The 25,881-nt window shown below is 50.5% G+C and overlaps 1 protein-coding gene across 1 annotated transcript in view; it reads right to left on the bottom strand.

Annotated features, from left to right (window-relative positions):
* The window catches only part of RAD23B (RAD23 nucleotide excision repair protein B), a 40,841-nt gene extending 31,814 nt beyond the window's left edge, over positions 1-9,027 (bottom strand). Inside the window, exon 1 of the mRNA XM_075931374.1 lies at positions 8,748-9,027. Within this exon, the coding sequence (XP_075787489.1) occupies positions 8,748-8,813 (66 nt within the window). The 5' untranslated portion in view covers positions 8,814-9,027. The remainder of the gene's footprint in view (positions 1-8,747) is intronic.
* Positions 9,028-25,881: the final 16,854 nt, after the last annotated feature.

Below are 25,881 nucleotides of genomic sequence, written 5' to 3'. Positions count from 1 at the left end.
AGATCTTGCTTTGGAAATTCTATTTGCTTCCAGTCTTACAACCACAGTGAGTTCTCAGGCTAGGGAAGGATATAATCCAGGTGTCTTTGGTTTTCTAATCCTTCTCAGCGTTTTGTGGCATTTAATATAAATATATTGTATTCCATAAATCTTCATTAAGAGAATCCCAGCAGAGCCTGGGATTGTGGGTTCATACCATTTCCACTGGCATGAAATGCCAGTTTGAACTAACTAATATTATATAGATACATCACAATGTGGACCTACAAAATTGTTTGTTATATCTGAAATACTGGGGATTCATGCAGTAGCAGTTACAGGAACAATGCAACCATCCCTTAGAAGGGAAAAGGGATGCCACATGACTTTTCAGTGGCCACATGCCACTGAAAAGTGATAAAAGACATCAGAGATGAAGGACATGTAAGCACACCTTCTTGCCTAGAAAGAGACTGGTGCTTTGGAGGAAAAACATTAGTCCCATTGCAGGTAGATGATTCTTGTGTTTCTGATAACACGCTAAAAAAGTCATTTGTGAATGAACCACATCTGTGGGATAGAGATGGCCAGAAAGGACAAAAACAGGTGTTCAGAAAGAAGAATGCCTTTCGACTGTTCCTCACAGAAGTTCAATTTTTAGATCCATATCTATACCTAAACAAAGGGATCTTTCTTGCTACTAGAAAGTTGTGAGAAAAGGTTTGGCTTGCGAAGCAGGTGATACAAGTCTAAGAAAGAAGAGATGGCAACTCTACATTATAGAGAATCCAGCATTTTAATTTTTGTGCCCACTTTTAGGCCTGACAGTTTAATGTGTTTGAAGGAGGCTGATCTTTTGCTTTTTCTTCCTGCCCGTACACACCAGCTGCTTTTCCTTCTACCCACTCTTGAAATCCAGATGAGAGGAGTAAGGGAAGTCAACGAGAGAGTTTCTCCCATAAATCTCCTATAGTGGGGATACCATGGAAATTTGACCTAAAGTTCGCCAACTCCAGCTATGCTATTCAGGTAGCTTCAGTTGCATATCTTAGGTCAACTTTCGCCCCAGCATAGACCCAGCCTATAGCACTGCAAGGTGGTGACAATATTCAGAAAAGAGCTAGTGACAAGTTAACATAGATGAATGGAAGAACAGGGACACTTCCAAACCTTAGGCTTGACCTAAAATTTAAATCAACCTAGCTAACTCCTGCTGTCATTAAGGCTCTGTCCACACAGCAGTAGTGCATGTCTACACAGCAAGCCCATTATTTCAAAATAAAGGGCTTCTTACTCCGACTCCTGTAACCCTCAATGTATGAGGAGTAAGGGAAGTTGGGGGGAAGACTGCTCTGTTTTGAAATAACTGCTGTGTAGACTTAACTGCTTATTTTGACTTAAGCTACGCAGTTAGCATAGCTCAAGCTGCATAGCTTATTTCACGTTTAGCCCTGTTGTGTAGACGTACCCCAAGAGTCTAGTAGGGACGTAAAATCCCATTTAATCGGTTAAATGTTAGGTTAGCCTAACGGTTAACCAACTTAGCAGGATCCCGCCCGGTACTGGAAGCGGGTTATCCAGTATCCAAGTAAGCAGGGACTGATGAATGGCGGCGAAAGCCACTCGCCAGCCCCGCACTGCGCATGTGCAAGACCCGTATTGCACATGCGTGTGCCAGAAACAAACGGGGCGCCCGGCTGAAATCTACTTGCCACGGGCGAGTAGATTCAATGCTTTGTCAAGCCCTGCAAGTAAGCATCACCGTTAAGGGTGATGCTTATCAGCTAACGTTCACATCCCTGCATGACGGTGATGCTCCTGCATCTGTGTCACTGTAGTACTTGTATTGTAGACCTGCTCACTTATTCAAGAATAAAGTTAGCAAAATTCTACCTGCCTCAAAAATCAAGACTGTAGGACTTAAAGCCACTCCTGTCCATTCCAATGGCAAAACTGCCACTGACTTCAGTTAGGGTAGGAGTGTGCTTTTAAGAGCTGTGGTCTTCACACTTCATTAACTGTTCTTAAACGGTCTTCAAAAAAGCTTCTGAAATACTGAATAGATTTGAAGCAGATGGAGGCAATCTGTCTCAAACTTGTATATAAATCTACTTGTAAAGTTTCAACCACCCAAAAGATTATATGAATTAGTATTATCTGATTCACAGATTTTACCTTACCAAGTGTCCTCAGAACAGAGCCCGAGTTAAGTTCCCCCCCATAATATATACTGATGATCATCAGATACAACATCTGATTTGTCAGATTTTACCTAGTCTGTGCTGCTCTGACATTTTTACCCATGTTTCACTGTAAAACTGCTGCCTTACTCCCCTATCCCTCAAAGTATCCCTTACCTTCCCTGCTCGAGTAGAATGATTCTTCCTACCACTCTCCAAAAGAGAGAGCACTATAGATGTTGACTCAATGAAGACCTGCACGCAACAAACACTATCCTGCTGTTTTTCCCTTCCTCCTCCCATTATAACTTCAGTGGAACCTGCTTCTTGTCCCGGATTCCTTCTTTGTTAGAACCCACTTCTCAAGCAGATGTCGTAATGCTAAAATTTGAGAGGCTAAAGTTGCATGTTATCACCTCAGATATGTTATTGAAGAGGGGTTTTTGATGTGTACACATACTAGTTATATTTACATTCTATTGCTAAAATTAAATTTTGTGCGCACATTGTTTTTTAAAATAGCTTCTGCAACTTTTTTTAAAAAGGCTTTTCTCAAAACAGAGGCATTCCCTGAAGAGTGCTTGCACAGAAGAACACAGGCAATGTTAACTAGATCCTCTTGTAAGAAAAATGACATTTTTGGCATCTCTCTCAGCTTGGAATGAGAGATTTAATTCAACGGCAAAGTAAAACGTAAGTTAAACATAACAAGGTTAATTATTGAGGCTGGTATTCAACACATTAGGGAAGCTTAAGAACATTTTGCCCAACACTGCTGTATATTTAGAAACATGCTATTCCTGGGCTACATCCACTACACCTTGGTCTAGGCCAGGAGTAGGGAATCTATGGCTCGGGAGCCAAAGACAATTCAAGACAGCCCACTGGGGGTTCAGAGGAGGCACAAAGCTGACCTCACCCCAACTTCACCTGCAGCACCAGACAAACACTTACAGCTTCTTGTCCTGCATGAAGGTGAAAGCATGTGCTAGTGAGGTGGCCAGAGGGGGCAGCCACACCTGGCAGACAGGCAGCAGCACAGCAAGTGCCAGAGTCCCTTCCTTGCTTCAGCGCTCACCACCAACAGCTGCACCGGGCAGCAGCAGGGAAACAACAGAATCCCCTTCCCTGCCGAGTGCTTGCTGCACAGAGTCACTCCAGGTGCCCAGGTGGCACAGGGAAACAGCAGGAGGCCCTCTCCTGCCTGGAGTGCTTGCAGCAAAGAGCCACGCCAGGCAGCTGCTTCCTGCAGTATCCAGCCCCACCCAGATGCTGCCAGCAACACTTCCTAAAATCAGGTAAGGTGGTGGGCAGGAGGGAAGGAGAGCCACCTGAACGAGTGGGAGGGAAGGGGAGGCCCCAGCTGAGGCAGCCCCCAAATCTCTTCCTAGCATGGATGCTGGGAAAAGGGAGGATGAGATGGCCACAGCTGGGCAAACCCCAGAGACCCTTTCCAGTGCGGGATGCTGGGTAAAGGGAAGGGGAAGCTGCGGCCGAGCAAGCCCCAGAACCCCAGCAAAGAAAAGCAAACTCGGTCATCACACTGAAGTACTAAACAAAAAAGAATCTCTCATCAAGGGGTTTTGTGTGCGTGCACTTCGCGGCTTGGGGCGGGGGGGCTTCTCACTTGTGTAGCCTCTGTTCCATTTTTCTGCAGGTTAGCGGCCCCCTAGCCAAAAAAGGTTCCCCACCCCCGATCCTGGCATTCCCAACTAGGGACATTAGATATCAGGTAACCAAATAGTCGTGTACCCGCACAAAATCTTTGCAGTTACACAACTATTCAATAGTCCGCAGGGGTGGCAGTCAGTACACTTCAGGTCCAGTCCCAGGGAGCCCCCTGCCACTCTGCGCTGCTGCCTCTATCAGCTCCTCACGCTGCAGTGCAAGTTGGGAGTAGCACCGTGTCTATGGGGGGGTCCAAGTGTCCCACAGAGGCTATTCAGCAGGATATGGAATAGCCTCTGTGTGCAGCAAGCTGGGATCCCTGTGGACAGGGGCTGCTGCCATTAAGCAGCCTCTACCTGCGGCAAGCTGAGGCTCGCTGCGGAGAGAGGCTGCTCCACAGGATGCAGAGCAGCCTCCCCTGTTTCCTCCCCCCCATCTCTCCAAAAGCTGCTGCTTCTGATAGAGGTAACAGCATAGGGAGGGAGGCAGGCAACACCCCTGAGCTGGTGCTGGGGGGGGGGGGGAGGAGGAGAACGGCCTTTTTGGGAGGGGAATACATGTAGTTGGGAAGATTAACCGATAATCCCCAGTTTATCGGTTAATCATCTAGTCGACTACTCACTGACATCCCTATTCCCAACAACATAAAACCTTTCCAAGTCTACAACTTTGGATTGTCATGACTGTCTTTCAGCCACAAGTAAGAGCTCCTTTACTAGACAGTACTGCAAAAGTTTCAGGTAGTCCTCAAGAATGCATTCACCATTGCAATCAAATATTGGCAGTAAACAGGAGCACTACTACATAAACAAATGATTTTGTCTGTCCTGAACCAGCCAGAATGCATTATAAGTATTCAGGCAGCAAACCTTAAAACACTAAGATTGCTCCAACTGGCAAAACAATTTTCCATAAAGAGGTGTAAATATGATCTCTGCACATTTGTTCCAAAAATGTACTGCCCAAAATTCAGAGGCCAGTATAAAGTGTGGCAAGTATTTTCCCCCAACTCAGACAATACAGAACTTCTCCACCCAGAACTTTCTTAACTCAAGTATTGTAGCTGATTAGATGTTTTCCAGTTTCTATCTGATAAATTCATAAGTGTACTTCCATGGATACAAGACAGTTCCCTGCTTCAAGTCTAGTAATTCGAAAGTGCAAGTTGAGACCACGCGAAGTCTTAAAGAACAAAAACACACCAATATCTAACTCGAGACCATAGAAACAACATTAAATCACTTGGTTATGAGAACCTTTGCTTTGACATGGATAATATTGTCAGTAGTTCCTGCAAAATGCTGAAATTGTTACATAATTTTTGTGGTTGTTTTAATACAAAACAAAAATGAAGTATGTTGTTCTAGATCCTCAGTAGAAAGTATACTTAAATATTTTCCTTACTTTTGATGGTTGCCTACTTCTAGTGACAATATGTAATGTTTCTTATTTTGCACTCAACATCAGTTTTTGTTTGCTTGTTCTTTTAAGCTTGACTTACAAAAGAAAGTTTAAAAAGTGACCAGAAATTTCTAGAATAGTAGGAGATTTAAAGCACAAGTTTCCTGGGCCTATCTTAGATACTTTTGGCCATGTCTCAGTATAGGGCAGTGCGCCAAATAATGAAACTTACCTTTAGCGTTGAGCACTTGGAAATACTGAATTGACTACATGTAATGTTTCATAAACTCCCAGGAGTTAACACATTTTGATTCAACAAAACGTAAGTCTAACATTTGGTTTAGGCCCTAGTACACTTTCCTTTCGGTCTAATTTTGAAAAGGGTCCTTTATAGTTAATATGCAACCAATAAAACTGCTTTGAAAACTAAATTAACAGATTGTTTTAAAGGATTTGGTAATTTAAACTGATTTTAGTTTTTAACATAGGTCTCATGAGCATGCTTTTTATAAAGTTGGCATTACAACTGTATCATCAAGCTGTTTTAATGTTTAGCATACTTTTTCCCACAATTTTTTCCTGAATTTGCTAGTTTAATATGCCAATCTTATTGCTGCAGTTACCAACATCATAGTTTCATGAGACACAATATGCCCAAAAATATTTGCATAGTCAGCCATAATTTACTCCATCATTGTATGTATGCAAAACCCCTAATTTACTAGAGGAAGTTCTTTGCTCAGTTACATCTCTACAGTGATCCAATATTTAGCAACTGAAGAAACCATTCTTCTTCCCCATCCTCCAACACCTAGCCAATACTGTACTTCTATAATCTCAAATGCACACACAGCTTGTCTAGCTGGCAAACCTACTCCCCTAATCTGCTCCTTGCAGAGGTTTCCTAGGACCTCAGAGTTGCTCCAAATCACTCAATATGATGAGCAGGGGAGAAAGGGAATAAAAAGAGAAGGCAGCTCTCCGTGTAGGGATTAATTATAAAGGCTAGTGTTTTAAGCTTATGAAGGACTCTACTGTGTACATTTAAATTAGACATTCTCCCTCAGCCAACTTGTCTAGACCCAATCACCCTTGTGAGCTGGCTGCAGCCACCCTTCACAACACTCCATTTTTTCTTTTACTTTGGGGGGGAGGGTGTTTAAACAATCAGGCCTAGGGAAATAGTAAGGCAGAGTCATGGTTTCATTGCTCAGTCCTAATGGGCAAGGATTGGAAAAGATCCACTACAATCCAAATGGGGTGTTAGATGGCATCAGGATTGGTATAACACGGGGAAACTAGCTCCAAAAGGCTGCATCCACACTCCTCTTTGAAAGGGCACCTAGTCCCCCTCCAATTTTGGAAGTGCACTAAGTACCTAATCTTCCTCTTAGTCACACACACTATTCCCATATGAACTGGACTTTGCAATAACATCTGTCCCCCAGCATCTTGCAGAGAAGCACTCACTAGAGTAGTCAGTAGATTTACCCCACTTACACACCCCCACTAAAGAGCAGTCACTACAACTAATGTCAAAAAGGCTAGTAAAATCAGACACACCCCAACACACACCCCGCCTCCTGTAGCAGAAGCTTGTGTATCTCCATTCACACCCAGCAGAACCAGTAACCACTCCCAAAATACTCCCTTCACAGAAGAGAAGTAGACACAATAACCTGCACCCCTGAGCAGCCAATAGTCTCCACGCATTCACCAACCCCACAGACATACACAGGCCCCTTCCTGAGCCTCCCAACGCAGGCAGCCTCACCCAGCAGAAGTGCTCTAGTCACCCCAATGCCACCCACAGATACCCAAGCCCTGCAGAAAGGGTCGTCACCACCACACACAAGCTGGGGCTGCAGCTAACCTCCCCCCCTTCCCCTCATACCCAACCCCCTTCCTCACCCCCCCATGCCCAGCCCCCTTACCCCAACGCCTTCCTTACCCTAACCCCTCTTAACCCAACCTCCTCCCTCACCCCCCATGCCCAACCCCCTTACCCCAACCCCTTCTTCACCCTAACCCCCTCTTACCCCAGCCCCCTCCCTCACCCCCCATGCTCAACCCCCTTACCCCAACCCCCTCCCTCACCCTAATCCCCTCTTACCCAACCCCTCTTACCCCAGCCCCCTCCCTCACCCCCCCATGCTCAACCCCCTCCCTCACCCTAATCCCCTCTTACCCAACCCCTTCCTCAACCTAACCCCCTCTTACCCCAGCCCCCTCCCTCACCCTCCATGCTCAACCCCCTCCCTCACTTCCCCACGCCCAACCCCCTCCCTCACTCCCCCATGCCCAACCCCCTTACCCCAACCTCCTCCCTCACCCCCCTTACCCCAACCCCTTCTTCACCCTAAACCCCTCTTACCCCAGCCCGCTCCCTCACCCCCCATGCCCAACCCCCTTACCCCAACCCCTTCTTCACCCTAAACCCCTCTTACCCCAGCCCCCTCCCTCACCCCCCCATGCTCAACCCCCTCCCTCACCCTAATCCCCTCTTACCCAACCCCTTCCTCAACCTAACCCCCTCTTACCCCAGCCCCCTCCCTCACCCTCCATGCTCAACCCCCTCCCTCACTCCCCCACGCCCCACCCCCTTACCCCAGCCCCCTCCCTCACCCCCCCATGCTCAACCCCCTTACCCCAGCCCCCTCCCTCACCCCCTTACCCCAGCCCCCTCCCTCACCCCCCCATGCTCAACCCCCTTACCCCAGCCCCCTCCCTCACTCCCTTACCCCAGCCCCCTCCCTCACCCCCCCATGCTCAACCCCCTTACCCCAGCCCCCTCCCTCACCCTCCATGCTCAACCCCCTCCCTCACTCCCCCACGCCCAACCCCCTTACCCCAGCCCCCTCCCTCACCCCCTTACCCCAGCCCCCTCCCTCACCCCCCCATGCTCAACCCCCTTACCCCAGCCCCCTCCCTCACCCCCTTACCCCAGCCCCCTCCCTCACCCCCCCATGCTCAACCCCCTTACCCCAGCCCCCTCCCTCACCCCCTTACCCCAGCCCCCTCCCTCACCCCCCCATGCTCAACCCCCTTACCCCAGCCCCCTCCCTCACCCCCCTTACCCCAGCCCCCTCCCTCACCCCCCCATGCTCACCCCCCTTACCCCAGCCCCCTCCCTCACCCCCTTACCCCAGCCCCCTCCCTCACCCCCCCATGCTCAACCCCCTTACCCCAGCCCCCTCCCTCACCCCCTTACCCCAGCCCCCTCCCTCACCCCCCCATGCTCAACCCCCTTACCCCAGCCCCCTCCCTCACCCCCTTACCCCAGCCCCCTCCCTCACCCCCCCATGCTCAACCCCCTTACCCCAGCCCCCTCCCTCACCCCCCTTACCCCAGCCCCCTCCCTCACCCCCCCATGCTCAACCCCCTTACCCCAGCCCCCTCCCTCACCCCCTTACCCCAGCCCCCTCCCTCACCCCCCCATGCTCAACCCCCTTACCCCAGCCCCCTCCCTCCCTCCCTCCCTCACCCCCTTACCCCTCCCCCCCCGCCGGGCGGGCGCACCGTGTGCTCGGGGTCGATGTCGATGCGGAAGGTCTGCTGCTGCAGGGTTTTCAGGGTGATCTGCATGGCGAGGCCGCGCCCCGGGGCCCGGCCCGGCCGCCCCGCGCTCGCGGCCTGCGCCTCCCGGACCCGCTCGCGCTGCCTCAGCCCCGGCGCGCGGGGGAGGGGGGGGCGCCGCTCGCTCGGCTGGGCGCGCGGGAGGGGGGCGGGGGCGCGCGGGAGGGCGGGGGCAGGTCTCGCGCGCCTCACGGCCTGGCCGCCGCCATCATGACTCGCCTCCGCAGCCCCCTGCACAAGACACCAGGAGGGAGCGGGGAGGCGCAGGGACACGCTCCCCCTGCGCACGCGCGGGAGGCCGGCGGCCTGGGGCGCATGTGCGGGGCGGAATTCGGCGCGGGCGGGGGAGGAGCGAAGGGGGAAGTGGGAATGGGGGGGGGAGGGGTTCGGTTGTGGGGCTGGGATTTGGGGAGTGGGTGGGGGGATAGGGAGGCGTTGGGAGTGGGGGCTGCTGGGGGGGTCGGTTGCGGGGGGGAGGGGATGAGGAGGGGGAAGAGTAGGGGGGGTTGGGGATTATGGGCAGATGGGGGGCTGGGATTGGGGAGGGGTTGGGGATTATGGGCAGATGGGGGGCTGGGATTGGGGGAGGGGTTGGGGATTATGGGCAGATGGGGGGCTGGGATTGGGGGAGGGGTTGGGGATTATGGGCAGATGGGGGGCTGGGATTGGGGAGGGGTTGGGGATTATGGGCAGATGGGGGGCTGGGATTGGGGGAGGGGTTGGGGATTATGGGCAGATGGGGGGCTGGGATTGGGGAGGGGTTGGGGATTATGGGCAGATGGGGGGCTGGGATTGGGGAGGGGTTGGGGATTATGGGCAGATGGGGGGCTGGGATTGGGGGAGGGGAGGGGATTATGGGAGAGGGGGGGCTGGGATTGGGGAGGGGTTGGGGATTATGGGCAGATGGGGGGCTGGGATTGGGGGAGGGGTTGGGGATTATGGGCAGATGGGGGGCTGGGATTGGGGGAGGGGTTGGGGATTATGGGCAGATGGGGGGCTGGGATTGGGGAGGGGTTGGGGATTATGGGCAGATGGGGGGCTGGGATTGGGGGAGGGGTTGGGGATTATGGGCAGATGGGGGGCTGGGATTGGGGGAGGGGTTGGGGATTATGGGCAGATGGGGGGCTGGGATTGGGGGAGGGGTTGGGGATTATGGGCAGATGGGGGGCTGGGATTGGGGAGGGGTTGGGGATTATGGGCAGATGGGGGGCTGGGATTGGGGGAGGGGAGGGGATTATGGGCAGATGGGGGGCTGGGATTGGGGAGGGGTTGGGGATTATGGGCAGATGGGGGGCTGGGATTGGGGGAGGGGTTGGGGATTATGGGCAGATGGGGGGCTGGGATTGGGGGAGGGGTTGGGGATTATGGGCAGATGGGGGGCTGGGATTGGGGAGGGGTTGGGGATTATGGGCAGATGGGGGGCTGGGATTGGGGGAGGGGTTGGGGATTATGGGAGAGGGGGGGCTGGGATTGGGGAGGGGTTGGGGATTATGGGCAGATGGGGGGCTGGGATTGGGGGAGGGGTTGGGGATTATGGGAGAGGGGGGGCTGGGATTGGGGAGGGGTTGGGGATTATGGGCAGATGGGGGGGCTGGGATTGGGGGAGGGGTTGGGGATTATGGGCAGATGGGGGGCTGGGATTGGGGGAGGGGTTGGGGATTATGGGCAGATGGGGGGCTGGGATTGGGGGAGGGGTTGGGGATTATGGGCAGATGGGGGGCTGGGATTGGGGAGGGGTTGGGGATTATGGGCAGATGGGGGGCTGGGATTGGGGGAGGGGTTGGGGATTATGGGCAGATGGGGGGCTGGGATTGGGGGAGGGGTTGGGGATTATGGGCAGATGGGGGGCTGGGATTGGGGGAGGGGTTGGGGATTATGGGCAGATGGGGGGCTGGGATTGGGGGAGGGGTTGGGGATTATGGGCAGATGGGGGGCTGGGATTGGGGAGGGGTTGGGGATTATGGGCAGATGGGGGGCTGGGATTGGGGGAGGGGTTGGGGATTATGGGCAGATGGGGGGCTGGGATTGGGGGAGGGGTTGGGGATTATGGGCAGATGGGGGGCTGGGATTGGGGGAGGGGTTGGGGATTATGGGCAGATGGGGGGCTGGGATTGGGGGAGGGGAGGGGATTATGGGCAGATGGGGGGCTGGGATTGGGGGAGGGGAGGGGATTATGGGCAGATGGGGGGCTGGGATTGGGGAGGGGTTGGGGATTATGGGCAGATGGGGGGCTGGGATTGGGGGAGGGGAGGGGATTATGGGCAGATGGGGAGCTGGGATTGGGGGAGGGGTTGGGGATTATGGGCAGATGGGGGGCTGGGATTGGGGGAGGGGAGGGGATTATGGGCAGATGGGGGGCTGGGATTGGGGAGGGGTTGGGGATTATGGGCAGATGGGGGGCTGGGATTGGGGAGGGGTTGGGGATTATGGGCAGATGGGGGGCTGGGATTGGGGGAGGGGTTGGGGATTATGGGCAGATGGGGGGCTGGGATTGAGGGAGGGGTTGGGGATTATGGGCAGATGGGGGGCTGGGATTGGGGGAGGGGTTGGGGATTATGGGCAGATGGGGGGCTGGGATTGGGGGGGGGGTTGGGGATTATGGGCAGATGGGGGGCTGGGATTGGGGAGGGGTTGGGGATTATGGGCAGATGGGGGGCTGGGATTGGGGAGGGGTTGGGGATTATGGGCAGATGGGGGGCTGGGATTGGGGGAGGGGAGGGGATTATGGGCAGATGGGGGGCTGGGATTGGGGAGGGGTTGGGGATTATGGGCAGATGGGGGGCTGGGATTGGGGAGGGGTTGGGGATTATGGGCAGATGGGGGGCTGGGATTGGGGGAGGGGTTGGGGATTATGGGCAGATGGGGGGCTGGGATTGGGGGAGGGGTTGGGGATTATGGGCAGATGGGGGGCTGGGATTGGGGAGGCGTTGGGGATTATGGGCAGATGGGGGGCTGGGATTGGGGGGGGTTGGGGATTATGGGCAGATGGGGGGCTGGGATTGGGGGAGGGGTTGGGGATTATGGGCAGATGGGGGGCTGGGATTGGGGAGGGGTTGGGGATTATGGGCAGATGGGGGGCTGGGATTGGGGGAGGGGTTGGGGATTATGGGCAGATGGGGGGCTGGGATTGGGGGAGGGGTTGGGGATTATGGGCAGATGGGGGGCTGGGATTGGGGAGGGGTTGGGGATTATGGGCAGATGGGGGGCTGGGATTGGGGGGGTTGGGGATTATGGGCAGATGGGGGGCTGGGATTGGGGGAGGGGTTGGGGATTATGGGGAGATGGGGGCTGGGATTGGGGGAGGGGTTGGGATTATGGGGAGATGGGGGGCTGGGATTGGGGATTATGGGGAGATGGGGGGCTGGGATTGGGTGAGGGGTTGGGATTATGGGCAGATGGGGGCTGGGATTGGGGGAGCGGTTGGGATTATGGGGAGATGGGGGGCTGGGATTGGGGTAGGGTGGTGGCTGGGAAGGGGGAGGAGTTGGGGGGATGGGAAGGGCTGCTGGGGGCACGGTCGGGATTGTGGGTTTCGGCTGCTTAGGGAGGGAAGGGACTCGGGCTGGAAAGGGGGTGCTTGGGGAGCTGGGATTGGGGATGGGGCTATTGGGAGCTGAGTTTAGGGAATGGGATTGGGTGGGGGTGAGTCTGCTGAGGAGCTGGGTTAGGGCTTGGCTGCTGGGAGCGGGAAGGGGTTGATGGGCTGGAAAGGGGCTGCGCGGGTGGGGAGGCGGGATTGTGGTTGCAAGGGAAGGGGCTGTTGGAAGGAGCTAGGATGGAGGAGAAAAGGGGCAGATTGGGGTGGGGGTCTAGGATTGGGCATGAATGAAGAGCAGTTGAGACGGGAGAAGAGCTGGTATCCATGGTCCCTGCCTGGCTGCTACCTCTGTAGAGTGTTATACAACATAATACAAAGGAGCCTGAGCACATGGAAGTTTGGAACGAGCATTAGGCATGGAGGGGACCTGTTTGCCATATTTTGATTTAAAAAAAATCTGTGGAGCTTAAAGATGCCTGTATCTGTCTCTGTAACTCATTAACTCCACCCTTTTTTATCCTAGGACTAAATATAGGGACGTTAACAGGCCACTTCACCTTGTATGTTGGATCTAAGACTAAGACGGGTCTATACCACAGGCCTATGTTGCTCAGGAGTGTGACAAATTCACACACCTAAGCACCGTAGTTTTAAGTGCCTGACTCTATGTAGGCAGCACTATGTTGGTGGGAGAGCTTCTCCTATCAGCATAGCTACTGCCTCTCAGGGAGGTGGATTAACTGCTATCAGCTTTACATTTCTCAGGCCTGGGGAAGAGCTTGAAAGCTCGTCTCTCTCACCAACAGAAGTTGTTCTAATAAAATATATTACCTCACCCACCTTGCCTCTCGTACACAGACAAAGATAAAATCCCCATTAAATATCGTTTAACATTTAGATGTCAACATCTATGAACATTCAAGCTGCTATACTACTATTATAATATAAATAACAAAAAGCCTCATCCTTCTTATCCCAGGATGCCTTGCCAAGTCCTACCCACCCTCTTTCTGCAGAGTGAGTAGATCTTCTTTGTAGTGAACAAGTAAAATATTTGGATCATTATCACCATTAGCATGGTAAGCTTGGAGGAGTCTAGTGGATGTCTGTCATAATGTTGCAAGGTTTCTCAAGCAGCACTGAGGATCAGAAACTGCTAGATTTCTCTGCAGCCCAAGGGAAACTGAGGAGGAGCCTTGTCATGAGAATGAATGTGTATGTGGTGTTGCTTTCTGCAGCCACTGCACCTTGGGCTCTGACACACGCTTTTATCAGGAAGCCAAAGAAACTGCTGACTCTAGCGCATAGGAATCCAGGATTCTTGGCAGCAGAGAATAACCTGGTTGCATTGCATTAAGGATCATTCCAAAAAGATAGAGATGTTCAAGCTAGAATTGCCAAGCATGTAATCACACAAACCCAATACCCTTGCCAAGTCCCCTTCCTCATCCCTTCTCCGAGGCCCCATCCCTGCTCTCTCCATCCCCCACCCTTTGTTCACTCTCCCTCACCCTCACTTTCACTGGGTTGGGAAACGGGGGTGGGATGCAGGCTCTAGGATGTGGCTGAAAGGTTCAGAATTTGGGTGGGGGCTCTGGAATAAGCCTAGGACAGGAGATTGGGGTGCTGGCTTTGGAGGAAGTTTGGGTGCAGGAGGATGCTCAGAATGGAGGAGGGAGTGTGGGATGCTGGATTGAGGGGGCTCAGAAGTAGGACAAAAAAATTGGGGTGCAGGAGATGAAGGGGTGCAAGCACTGACTGTGTGGTGTGTACCTCTGGCAGTTCCCAGGTGATGATGCAGCAGGGCTAAGGCAGGTTTCCTGCCTGCCTTGGCACTGCACTGCTCGCAGAAACAGCTGGATGTCTTGGGTTAGGGGACCAGATGGCTCCACACATTGCCCCGGCCTGCAGGCACCATCCCTGCAACTCTTATTGGCCACAGTTCCCAGTCAATAGGAGCTGCAGAATCGTTTAGAGCCGAGGCAGCACACAAAGACCCTCTACCCTCCCACTAGGGCAGTGTTTCTCAATTTTATTTGGTCACAGAACACTTTTAAACTTTAAAGAATTTTGCAGAACCCCTAATAGTCTTATATATGGAGCTGAAAAGGTAGACCACAAATAAGGATAATAATAAACAAATGCTAAACAAGGTAATGAGATCAACATTTAGTTTAATTGCACATATTTAAAAACAAAAATCACATTTAATGTGTACAAAAAATAGAGCTCAAAAACTAATATGCATTATATTGGCAGTTTTCAATGTGAAGAGTTGTTTTTCTTCTTTTCTTGGCAAATTCTTTTTATATTTGGTTTAATACTGGAAAGTTGGATTCGCATATCTGGCACGGCATTCAGTCGATTTCTGTATTTCGGTTTTGTTGCGTAATTCAAGAACCCAGTTTCGCACAAGTATGTGCTGGCGAAGGGTAACCACTGACAAATTGCACGTCTTGATAAAGCTGAATATTCTTGACATAAGCCGACCCAAAATGTAATCAGAGAAACTTCTTTACATTTTTGTATTAGTTGGCTGTTTGAATCGAACGCAAATGAAAATTGTTTTCGATACAATTCATAAATGCTTAAATATTAATTATTTTTCTTAAAATCATAAAATGTTATTATCATGGAATTTTCTCACAAAATCCTTATTTTCATTTTGCGGAACACTGGGAGGAACATCATTTGGGAAACACTGCACTAGGGGCCACAAGGATGTGCCAGTCACTTCTGGAACCTGCCTTAGCCCAATGCATCATCAAACTTTAAGCGGTTTAAATTCTCCCAGACTGGCTGCATTAGCCTGGGGGACATGAAGCCTGATTCCAGGAGACTCCTGCCAAAACTGGGAGGGTTGGCAAGCATATCAAGTTCAACCACATCAAATATCACTTGATATTTTTACACTGGCTGTTTACAAGTTAAAACATTATTTACCCTCTTGCACTACTGCTATGTGGTACTGTGTCTAATTTATTTTTCCAGATAAAACCTTTAATTGTATTTCATTTCACTTAGCAATGTTTGAATGAAAAGCAATCAGACCTCCTTAAATGCTGCTTTCTATGTGCAAAGCTCCTGCTTTGTAATTAATAGGTCACTACAACTGTAGATGTTTTGTAGCAACTAGTTCGCATTCCATCAGTGGCACCAATCTTTGCCACTGAAATCAAATAGAACCAGGTAAACGTAAACAATCCTCTTTATAATGTGTGTATGGCTGCAATTTATACATTGCAAACAACTCCTACCAAATACAGGATCTAACTCTCATTTATGCGGAAGCTGTTTTGCACCTCTCCAGCACCACAGAGGAGACTGTAAGGCGGCTTAAATAAAACTAATGCCCACTTTAAGCTAGATAAATCATGGAGGTTAGGTCCATAAAAGGGTATTAGCCAGGGAGAGGGATGATGTCCCTGGCCTCTGTCTGTCAGAGGCTGGAAACGGATGGCACGAGAGGAATTGCTTGATCATTGTCTTCGGTCCACCCCCTCTGGAGCACCTGGTGCTGGCCACTGTCGGCAGACAGGCTACTGGGCTGGATGGACCTTTGGTCTGACGCAGTACGGCCGTTCTTATGTTCTTATGTTTAAGGCCCCTTTACACTGGCAGCGGAAAATGGCAACCACGTAATGAGAATCAAGTCCAAAGCTAGTTTCCCAGGCCTGAAGATGAGTCCTGTGTTGTTCAAAAGCTTGTCTCTCTCCCCAACAGAAGTTGGTCCAATAAAAGATATAATTGCATTCAGATTTTCTCGGTTGAGTCCAAAGGCATTTTATTTCTTAGGATTAAATCAGGACTGGGAAACTTCTTGTGGGTCAGGGGCCACTGACCCATAGAAAAATTGGTTTGGGGACTGCACATAAGTGAGAAGCAAAAAGGAAAAGAAAATTAAACCATCACTGACAGGGCCCCTGACTGAGGAGGAGAAAGACACTCCCCACGTTCCCTTTACACCAGAGCCTAAGGGGCCCCAGGCTAGTAGATTGTGTGTGCTCCAGCCCCACAGGGTGATGGTGGTGGGGCTGGAGAGCCAGCACGGGCTCCCCAATATTGGGGAGGAGCCCTGAGCCTCTAGGACCAGATCTAAGCAAGCTGGGGGCCATATCCAGCCCCCAGGCTTTAGGTTCCCCCCCAGGATTAAATTATTAAAACCCGTTATTTGGGCTTGCAATGAGGAATAGGGGGTGAAAAAAGCATAATCCTCCCATAGTGGATTAGTCAAAACCCTGGGGCAACTCTACTATCTGCTTCCACCTTCTCCATTGCAACGTTTGGAACTCATGCATCTCTGCAGGCCAGAAACCAGATGATCACATCAACGGCAATCCTCCAATCCATGCCCAACCTCCTCATCTCCATAAAGCCGGCCACTTGCCAATGTTTTCCGTTGGAGATGTGGCACCCCCACCTCTGTGCCCTTTCTGCGGCCCAGGAGCTAGTGAATCGGGGTGCGGCCACTGTGTTTGGTCCTTCCGAGGGTATTTTCTGTTGTGGAATGTGTTTCTTTTCTTCTCTTTTCATTTCCCAACCGTTGGAACAATAATTGCTTTGGGTGAGCGTGAGATTTAAATCTAAGATTTCACTACTCTGCGTTAAGGTCTGGATGGCCAACCTAAATGACCACAGTGATTATTATCTATTGTTCAAAGGGTCTGATCTTTCTAAATATTTGCTGACCGTGATGCAGTCAGTCCAACTTAATGTCGCCATCAGTTCGCCTCATGTTCTCCTCTCCCCCACCGCACTATCCAAGACACGTCAGTAGCTGACCTGACAATCTTCAGCTTAAAATCAAATCATCTACCTAGAGGTGTTTGTTTTCATGTCTTCACTATTACAAAGTGAAACTGTTAATTGCAGAGTTGAAGGGGAACACACCAAAACTAGAATACAGGGCACTTAGCTGAAAAGATGGAAAATCGCTTGGGCAGGAGTGCATAGTAGTAATAACAGTGACTCCTGCTCTCAGATCCCCTGGCAGATGGATACACTCACAGGGAGCTGCAGATAGTTGCAAGAGTGTAAATGTGTTTGGAGAATAGTGATTTTCATTTGACGATGGAGATGAAGTGGGCACTGGTTGCAGCAAGTGCTACGTGTGTTGGGCCAGGGGCTCCCCCTCTTCCACTGCGGTGACATTTTCAATGGGTGACGATATTAAATGGCCTATACCATGCAAGCCTTGCTTATAAGCTCTGATTTCCATGGCGGTGTTACCTCCATCACTACCGTATTGCAATGGACCTTTCTGGAATGAGTTACGCCCGTGGGCTCCAAGCTTTTTAAGCATGAGATCACTTTTTGAATTTAACTGCAATCCAGGATCCACCTCCAACCCAAACAGCCTTGCCCCGCCTCCTTCCTGCCCCTTCTCTGACGCCTCGCTCCCCCATCCTCACTCACTTTTATTAGGCTGACTCGGATCTTGGGCTAAAGGATTTGGAATGTGGTAGGGGCTCTGAGCTGAGCCTGGGGCAAGGAGTTGAGGTGCAGGAGGGGGCTCAAGGGGCAGGGCAGAGGTTTGGGGGTGCAGGATGGATTCAGGACTGGGGCTGGGGTTCGGAATGCAGGCTCCAGGTGGGAACCGCTTACCACAGGCAACTTTGGGGGGGTGGTGCAGGGAGCTAAGGCAGGTTCACCCCTGCTCTGGCCCTGCACCCCTCCCTAAAGCAGCCAGCAAACTCTCCTTTCCTGCCCCCCTCTGCTCTGTGGAGATGGGGTACAGGGTGAGGGGAGGGGCAGCCTGATATCAGCACCCCCTCCTCTTCTTCCTGTGGCCTGCACAGCAAGCAAGAGGCTCCTGAGATAGGAGGCACCTCCAAGGCAGAGGGCAGAAGCAGCACAGCAGTGCTGAAAGGGGCAGATGAAGCGCCGGCACTTGACAGCCTCCCAGCCAAACCTGTCTGGATCACCTGTCAAAGACTCCAAGATCTACCAGCTGATCCAGATCTACTGGTCGGTGACCAGTGCATTACACTAACATCACGGACACCGGCTGCGAACACAGCTCCAGATTAGGTGAAGTAGTAATTCCTTTCCTGTGTGAATGGCAATCAGTTCTTTCTATTTGTCAATTTGCAGTCTAATTTTGGATACTCACCGCTGCATTCATCTTTCAGTAATCAGATATTCTTTCCTTTTGATTGAACGAAAGCTGTCAGTGTTGTCAGGCCTGATCTTTAAGGCACATTGAAACTCCCATTTAAAAATAAAATTTCCTTTGGTTCGGAGAGGGAGGGGAGAATCTCTCAACCCTCCCGAATGAAGGCACAAGTGTTGTTAAACTGGCAATTATTCCACAAGGTCGGCCTAGCTAAAAGTAAAAGGGGAGAAGAGATATTTGGGACTAGAAGTGTATTTATTGCCTGTAGGGATGTGCACAGACACTCTTGTATCATTTCATGCCTGAGCTTACAAATCAAAACAAGGACAGTAGGGCTATGTCTACACTGCAGAGCTATTTCGGGATACCTCCCGTATCCCAAAATAGCTATTCCGAGTCTTAAGAGCAAGCCCATTAGATCGAAATATAAGATAAAGAAGGAAGGGCTCGCTATTCCAACGTCCCTGTAAACCTCATTGCACGCATGATAAGGGACGTTTCGGAATAGCGTAGACAGCACCAAATTTCAAAATAAGATCGAAATAAGCTATGCAATTAATGTCGCGCAAATTGTGTGGCTTATTTCGAGGTAAGGATGCTGTGTAGATGCACCCTAGATATAGATCTGCTATTATTTTTGCTGGTCCAGATAACATTTGCTATTCCCTTTAACCGTGGATGCTTCAAAATTTGACAAATAATTGCAAAGGGTTCGATCCTTCACACTCTTGATTCGCTTTGAAGAGTCTCCTTGAGGGCAATGGTGCGACTTATACAAGTGAAATTATTTGAGTGGAAACACTTGCACGTTCACACCCCAAATGGGGGAAAGTCACAGGCACGTCTCCAACACCAAGATGCAAATGTGAATCAGGAGCAACTGTCCTGTCATCAGTAGATCCAGTTTGATGTAGGAACCGTCGCTGCAAATCCCTTTGCTTTTATGATTACCTGTCAAAATTCTGACATACTGTAATTTCTAGTTAGCTAAATATTAATTTAAAAAAGTAAATTAACCGGGGAAGTCTCTCTAGAAGTTAGCCCTTTGTCTATATATCTATATCTATAGATAGGGAGATATATTAGATATTGGTGCAGGGTATTGCCCTGCACTGGCCCTTTAAGGGGCTGAGACCTGGAGTCAGGGGGAAGCCCAGCTGAGGCAAATAAGGAGGGCCCAGCTGGAGACTATAAGAGCAGCTCCTGGAAGGAGAAGAAAGACCTGCCTGCCTGCACTGAGAGAGACTTTGGCCTAGCAAACCCAGGCTACCTGGCCTGAGGCCCAGGGCTGCATGGAGGCAGCTGCAGCAGTCTGGGGGAGTTGGAGCCAGGGAAGCCCCAGGCCATAAGACCACAAGGCAGGGCTGCAGGAGGCGATCGGGCAGGCAGAGACATGCCTTTGGCCAGAGAGGAATGGCTGGGAGAGACTGCAGTCTGCTCTGAGACAGGGCTAGAGGGACAGGCAGTGGGCCACTGAGGCCTGGAGGGTGCTGAGAAACTGTGTTCCTGGAGGGAGCTGGGTGTTCCTGAGAAGAACTGGGGGTACTAGGGAGGACCCTGGAAGGAAGAACAATGACTCTTTCCCCCCTGGAAGGGGGCACAGACCAAGATCGGAGTGGTCACTTCCGGAGGACACCACCACACCCAAAGAGGGCGTGTCGGAGCAGCCAGCTACTTCCCCAAAAGCCACCCTGAGGGAGGAAGCCGTGCTGAAAGTGAGTCAACCTGTTACGATATAGATATATATTAGGGTGTGTCTGTCTGCAAATCTGTTTGGTCAAGAACTTCTCCTAAATGGCAAGAGCTAGGGCCACAAAATTTGGGCTGCAGCTTTCTCTTCTCCTAACTTAAAACAAGGGAAGGGTTTGGTTGTGCCAGGACAACAGGAAGCCCCGGGAAAGGACTGTTTTCCCATAACATGCATAGGGAGGGGTTGCTATTTGGAGGGCCCTGATAGAGACTGGCCACTGGGGGTACCGAGCCCGTAGGGGAGAGCTATCCTGAAGAGTGTCCACTATAGGTGGCCATGCCGCCTATAGGGAGTGATCGACAGGACTAGAGCTTTGTCATCTTACCTGCCAACACACTGATAAGTAGTGTTCCCCCCCCCCCCCCCAACCCTTTCCCTCCTCTCCTGGCACTCAGCTGCAGCATGTGGAAGTGGAAGAAAAAAGGCCCCTGGAAACTGGTGGGCAGGACTGGAGGAAGAGAAGAGGTTTTTGGTGGCTGGGGGAGAAAAGGAGCCCCTGGTGGCCTGGGTAAGGGGCTGCGGGGGGGGGGGGGAGGAAGAGGAGAGAAGGCCTGTGACCAATGAGACCCCCTCAACCTTAACTCTCACCCAACCTCCTGCACCCCACCCTCCACATTCCCAATGCCCTGCCTGTCTCCTGTACTCCACACACTGCCAGGCCCCTGCCTGAAGGACCTGGATGACACTGGGTAAGTCTGATTGTATGTTACATTATCATTTGGCCACAAGTCTCTCCAAGTCATCTCCATCCATGTCCCTGGCACTTCTGGCAGCAAAGCTTGCCAAGAACAAGCAGCTGGGAGTTTGTAACTGGTCCCCACACTGCGGACATCCCCAAATGTTTTTAAGTGCAGATAACGTGCCAAGCTTGTCCTGCTCAATGACTGACAGTTGTGGGAGCTCATCCCCTCATTAGGCATGCCCACGGGAGAATGTCGATTGGTCACAGGGATTATTCTTGGCAAGGCTTTTATGCATAAAGATTAGTTATTTTTAACAGGTCCAGGCGGTTGAATTCAACATGACAAGAGATTCTGTGTGTGTGTGTGGGGGGGGAAACCCATACAATAAATCTAGAACATCTCTGATTCCTGTAATAGTTGCTTGTTTAATCAAAGCCTTTGATTAAACAAGTGATATGAGGGGAAGGAGCAAAAATAGTTTTTGAGTTTGGACAGTGATTAGCAGTGTAATCGCCAAGGTGCAATTGTTTGATGGTTGACTCTTCCCCATCTGTCGTATTTACACTCCATCTGGGCATTATTTTGCCTTTATTCCTGTGTCTCTACTGGAAGTAATAATCAGGACACCAGATTGGGAGTATAGACCTGGGTTCTAATCCAGGCTCAGGCATTAAAAATCCAAGTGACTTTAAGCAAAGCACTTCACCACCTCAAGCTATAAAGGCCATATATATATGAATGTCTCCATGGCAACCCTGAGGACCATGATGGTCATGAGAAGCACAGAGGGTGTGCGACCAATTTAGTGTAGCCAAGTGCCACTGGTGAGATGAGACAGTGTCGCCATCAAGGGTCTTCCAAAATCTAAGCCTGTGGTTTCCAACCTGGGGTCCACAGACCCCTGGGGTCCACGTGGGTACTGCAGGGAGTCTGTGGAAAGTTTTTTAAAAGTGAGGATCCTTACTTTTCTTCTCCCCCTCGCCCCCTGAAGCACGGGGGGGGGGGGGGGGGGAAGGGAGAGCAGGGGCAGCAGCTGTGTGCACTGGGACACACCTTGATTTTGATCCTGTTCTCTGGAAGCTAAGGGATTGTGGGGAAAGTGCTTGTAGGTTGTACATGCCTCTCACACCTGGCTAGTGTGAGAGGCATGCATGGGATGCAAGCACTTTCCCCTCGCTCCCTTACCATCCAGGCAATGGGATCAAAAGCAAGCCGTGACTCGGCGCACCTGGCTGCTGCTCTCCAGATTTTGATCCTGTTCCCTGGATGCTAAGGGAGCAAGGGGAAAATGCTTGCATCCCGTGCATGCCTCTCATGCACCAGCCCACGCCGAAGCTGACAGGCTGTGACTAGTACTCTGGAGTCAGCTTATAAACAGGTCAGTCACTTTTTACCTTTTTTAATACATCATCTCACTCTAACGGTTCAAAAGCTGTTGGAGTGGCGGGAAGGGTTTAGTTGGGCAGCTAGCAAAAATGGATCATTGCGAGGGCAGGTCCATGAACTTTTAATAGTTTGAAAAGGGGTCTGAGTGCTCAAAGGCTGGGAGCCACTGGACTAGGCAATTGCGGGATATTCTGCTGACTACCTTGCAAAGAACTGAGAAGGAACGTATCTCTGCTATTGGCTGTGATGAATCGGGAACATTAATGCCAAGCATGCCTGCCATATTAATAAGTATCCTAAAACTGAGCCAAACCCTGCAGGATTAACTTGGAGGAAAAACTAGTGTTGCCAGGTGTCCAGTATTGGCCCGGACAGTCATTTGCGTCCTCGGTCTGGTATTTTCTGAGTTTACCAGACATTTTTCCCTGGCATGTTTGGTTTTTTTAAAGTATCTGGCAACCCTAGAAAACACCCTTTATTTGGCCTACTATGAGAGAGTTAGAACAGCATATGATTTATGAGCAGCACATTATCTGAAAGACTTATCATTCTATCATCATACAGTTCAAATTAAATTGCACTGCTCTTTGCAAACAGCCAAGTGGGCATTTAAAGTTAGGGCCCTGGCGTTCATATTTAGGAGTGCAGGCTTTTCAACAGTTTGCTTGTAAGGCCTGTAAAACAAAGGAAAAAAACAGTGTATGCTCAGCGGGTTTGGTCACATGATTCTTAGTCGGTGCCACTGTCGTCCAGCGATACAGCTGCTAGAATATAATGCTCTCCTAGAACATGGGTAGTCTGACAGCTGGAGCGTGTGGTTCCTCTGGACTTCTCAGACGACTGCTCACGGCTGTAGATCCTCTAATTGCTCAAGTACCTTAAATAAAGCAGTCCTAACTTTCAGGCCGTGGTGACCATCAAGCGCTCTCTGGGACAGAGTTGCATCCAAGTTTCTACCCTCTTTCTACAGCCAGTACAACTGGAGAATAATGGCAAAAACTTACACTATGCCTCATGATCTCAGCAAAGCATAGTCAATGGAACTGTCTGGCTCCATCTATTTCCGTTTCCTGGCACTGCCCACCCATCCTCCATTCGTCACCAGCTGCTCTCCTCTTCATGTGAACCCCCTTCCCTCCAGATGCCTCTCTGTATTATTGTAACAGGCTGCTTACACCAGCTGGAGACAAATTTGGGTATGGACCCATTCATACAATAGGGCTATGCAGGGGAAACTTGCATCTGCCTAATCTGTAGTATAGACCAGGCCTCTGTTTCCAGTTTATAGGCTCATTTTCTTCTAGTTCTCGAATCTTCCCCAGCTCTGCTATTGAGCAGAGGGTTGTATGTGTTTAGCTGGCTGGCTATGATGAGCACAAGTTTCAGGCAGCCAGTAAGTCCATCAGTCTAGTGATGGTTTTCCTTTATGCATCGCTGCTTGTGGGGCTAGCAGCACAGTCTGAGAGGCAGTGTGATTCAGTGGTTAGGGCATCAGGCTGCAAGTATAGACCTGGATTCTAATCCAGGTGCAGTCATTCAAAAGCCAAGTAAGAACATAAGAATGGCCATACTGGGTCAGACCAAAGGTCCGTCCAGCCCAGTATCCTTTCTGCCAACAGTGGCCAATACCAGGTACCCCAGAGGGAATGAATCGAACAGGTAATGATCAAGTGATCTCTCTCTTTCTCCTGCCATCCATCTCCACCCTCTGACAAACAGAGGCTGGGGACACCATTCCTTACCGATCCTGGCTAATAGCTATGGATGGACTTAACCTCTGAATTTATCTCGTTCTCCTTTAAACCCTGTTATAGTCCTAGCCTTCCCCACCTCCTCCGGCAAGGAGTTCCACAGGTTGACTGCGCTGTGTGAAAACTTCCTCTTATTGGTTTTAAACCTGATGACCATTAATTTGATTTGGTGGCCCCTAGTTCTTATATTATGGGAACAAGTAAATAACTTTTCCTTATTCCCTTTCTCTACACCACTCTTGATTTTATAGACCTCGATCATATCCCCCTTAGTCTCCTCTTTTCCAAGCTGAAAAGTCCTAAAACTTAAAGCAAACTACTTCACGCTCCAGCTTTCCCCTCTCCTCCCTGTGGGGATGAAAGGAGGTCTTGACCACTAGCAGTGTTCCCTAGAAGCTGTGTGCTTGGGCAGTCACTCGAATGCCACACAGCTGACTAGCAGCGCACCCACAGCCAGCAGTGTATATTTCTATTTGTGGTGCACATGCTTTGGTGCAGATGATAACACTTCTTCCACACATGGATGGAAAAAAATTAGAGGGAGCGTTGACCACCAGTTGATTTTAAAATGACCAAAAAGGAAAACACACCCAACTATGAAAACTGGGAGGCTATCCATCAGGAGGGAACTATTAACTAACTGTTTCTCATATGACTGGCTCAAGAAAAGCACATCAGTGGAACGTGGGAGCCGCTCTCTGGGACAGTCTCAAACAGTCATCGGTAATTCATGTCTCAGATTTGACTCTACTTTCATAAGCAATTGCTTTTATTTCAATCAAAGACATGATACAGCATTTACCAAACAAAACGTCAGCCCGTAAAGAGCACGCCCATACGTTGCACAGTATGAGGAAAGAAAAGGAATTAAATGGCACAACACAAGGTATCCTGTAAAAAGGCTTAAACATCAAATAGCTAAATCCTAGCCCCTACAATAAAATTGGAACAATGGCCCTTGGATTAATCCTCTCTACAGAACTAGACTAATGGGAGTGTAACAGGACATGAGCAGGCCCCCTCTTTGGCTGCTTCTGCATCCACAAACCAGCCAGAGACTTCTGCTTCGATGCTCTTCACCCTGTAGCTACAGACAGCATCTGGCTTACAGCCTCCGGGACTGCTAGCTTCTGCAGCCAGACAGGGAGCACAAGCTCTAAATTCCCTGGCTCCTCCCTTTCCTTTCACCTGACTTCCTTTCTGCCAGCCGTTCTGTAGCCCCTAGCTAAGGACAGGGCTGGTCTTACCATGAGGTGCACTGAGGCAGCCGCCTCAGGTGCTGTGGGGGAACCTCTAGGACCCAGAGTGTAGAAAATTGCCTGCTGCTGTTAGTCTCCTCTATTGGGGTAGGTAGCAGAGCAGTACCAAGAGAGGACTAGAACAGGAAGCAGGCAGAATTGAGACTTTTCAAAGGTTTGGCCCAAGTGAGGGGGCATGGGGGTGTCATTTGAGCTCCCCACCTCAGGTGCCAAAATGTGGGTCAGGCCTGGCTAAGGAGGCTGTTCCTATATGCCACTTCAACCTGGATTTGTTCCGCCAGCTCCAATTCCTTTTTCCTGATTGCAGCTGGCAAGACCGTACTTTTCACAGCCAGTACCCTTTCCCAGAGTGTGAACTTCTACAAGCAATGAGAATTAGCAAGACTTATTTGTTGGTTTTCAAGCTTTTCCGGTTACAGATTAACATGACTACCCCTCTGAAACTTAGCAACAGTGGTTACTTAGAACACCAGTCACACTGAAAAGGTCTTCTTTGAGGGAGGCTAACACTCAAGCATCATTTACACCAACTATACTTAATAGTACCATATAATCACATGTAAATTAAAATGAACCTGAACTAAGTCACCAAACA

The sequence above is a fragment of the Pelodiscus sinensis genome, chromosome 6 (genome assembly GCF_049634645.1).
Source record: "Pelodiscus sinensis isolate JC-2024 chromosome 6, ASM4963464v1, whole genome shotgun sequence".
In the NCBI taxonomy this organism is placed as follows: Eukaryota; Metazoa; Chordata; order Testudines; family Trionychidae; genus Pelodiscus; species Pelodiscus sinensis.
This window is presented reverse-complemented; position numbering and strand designations above follow the sequence as displayed.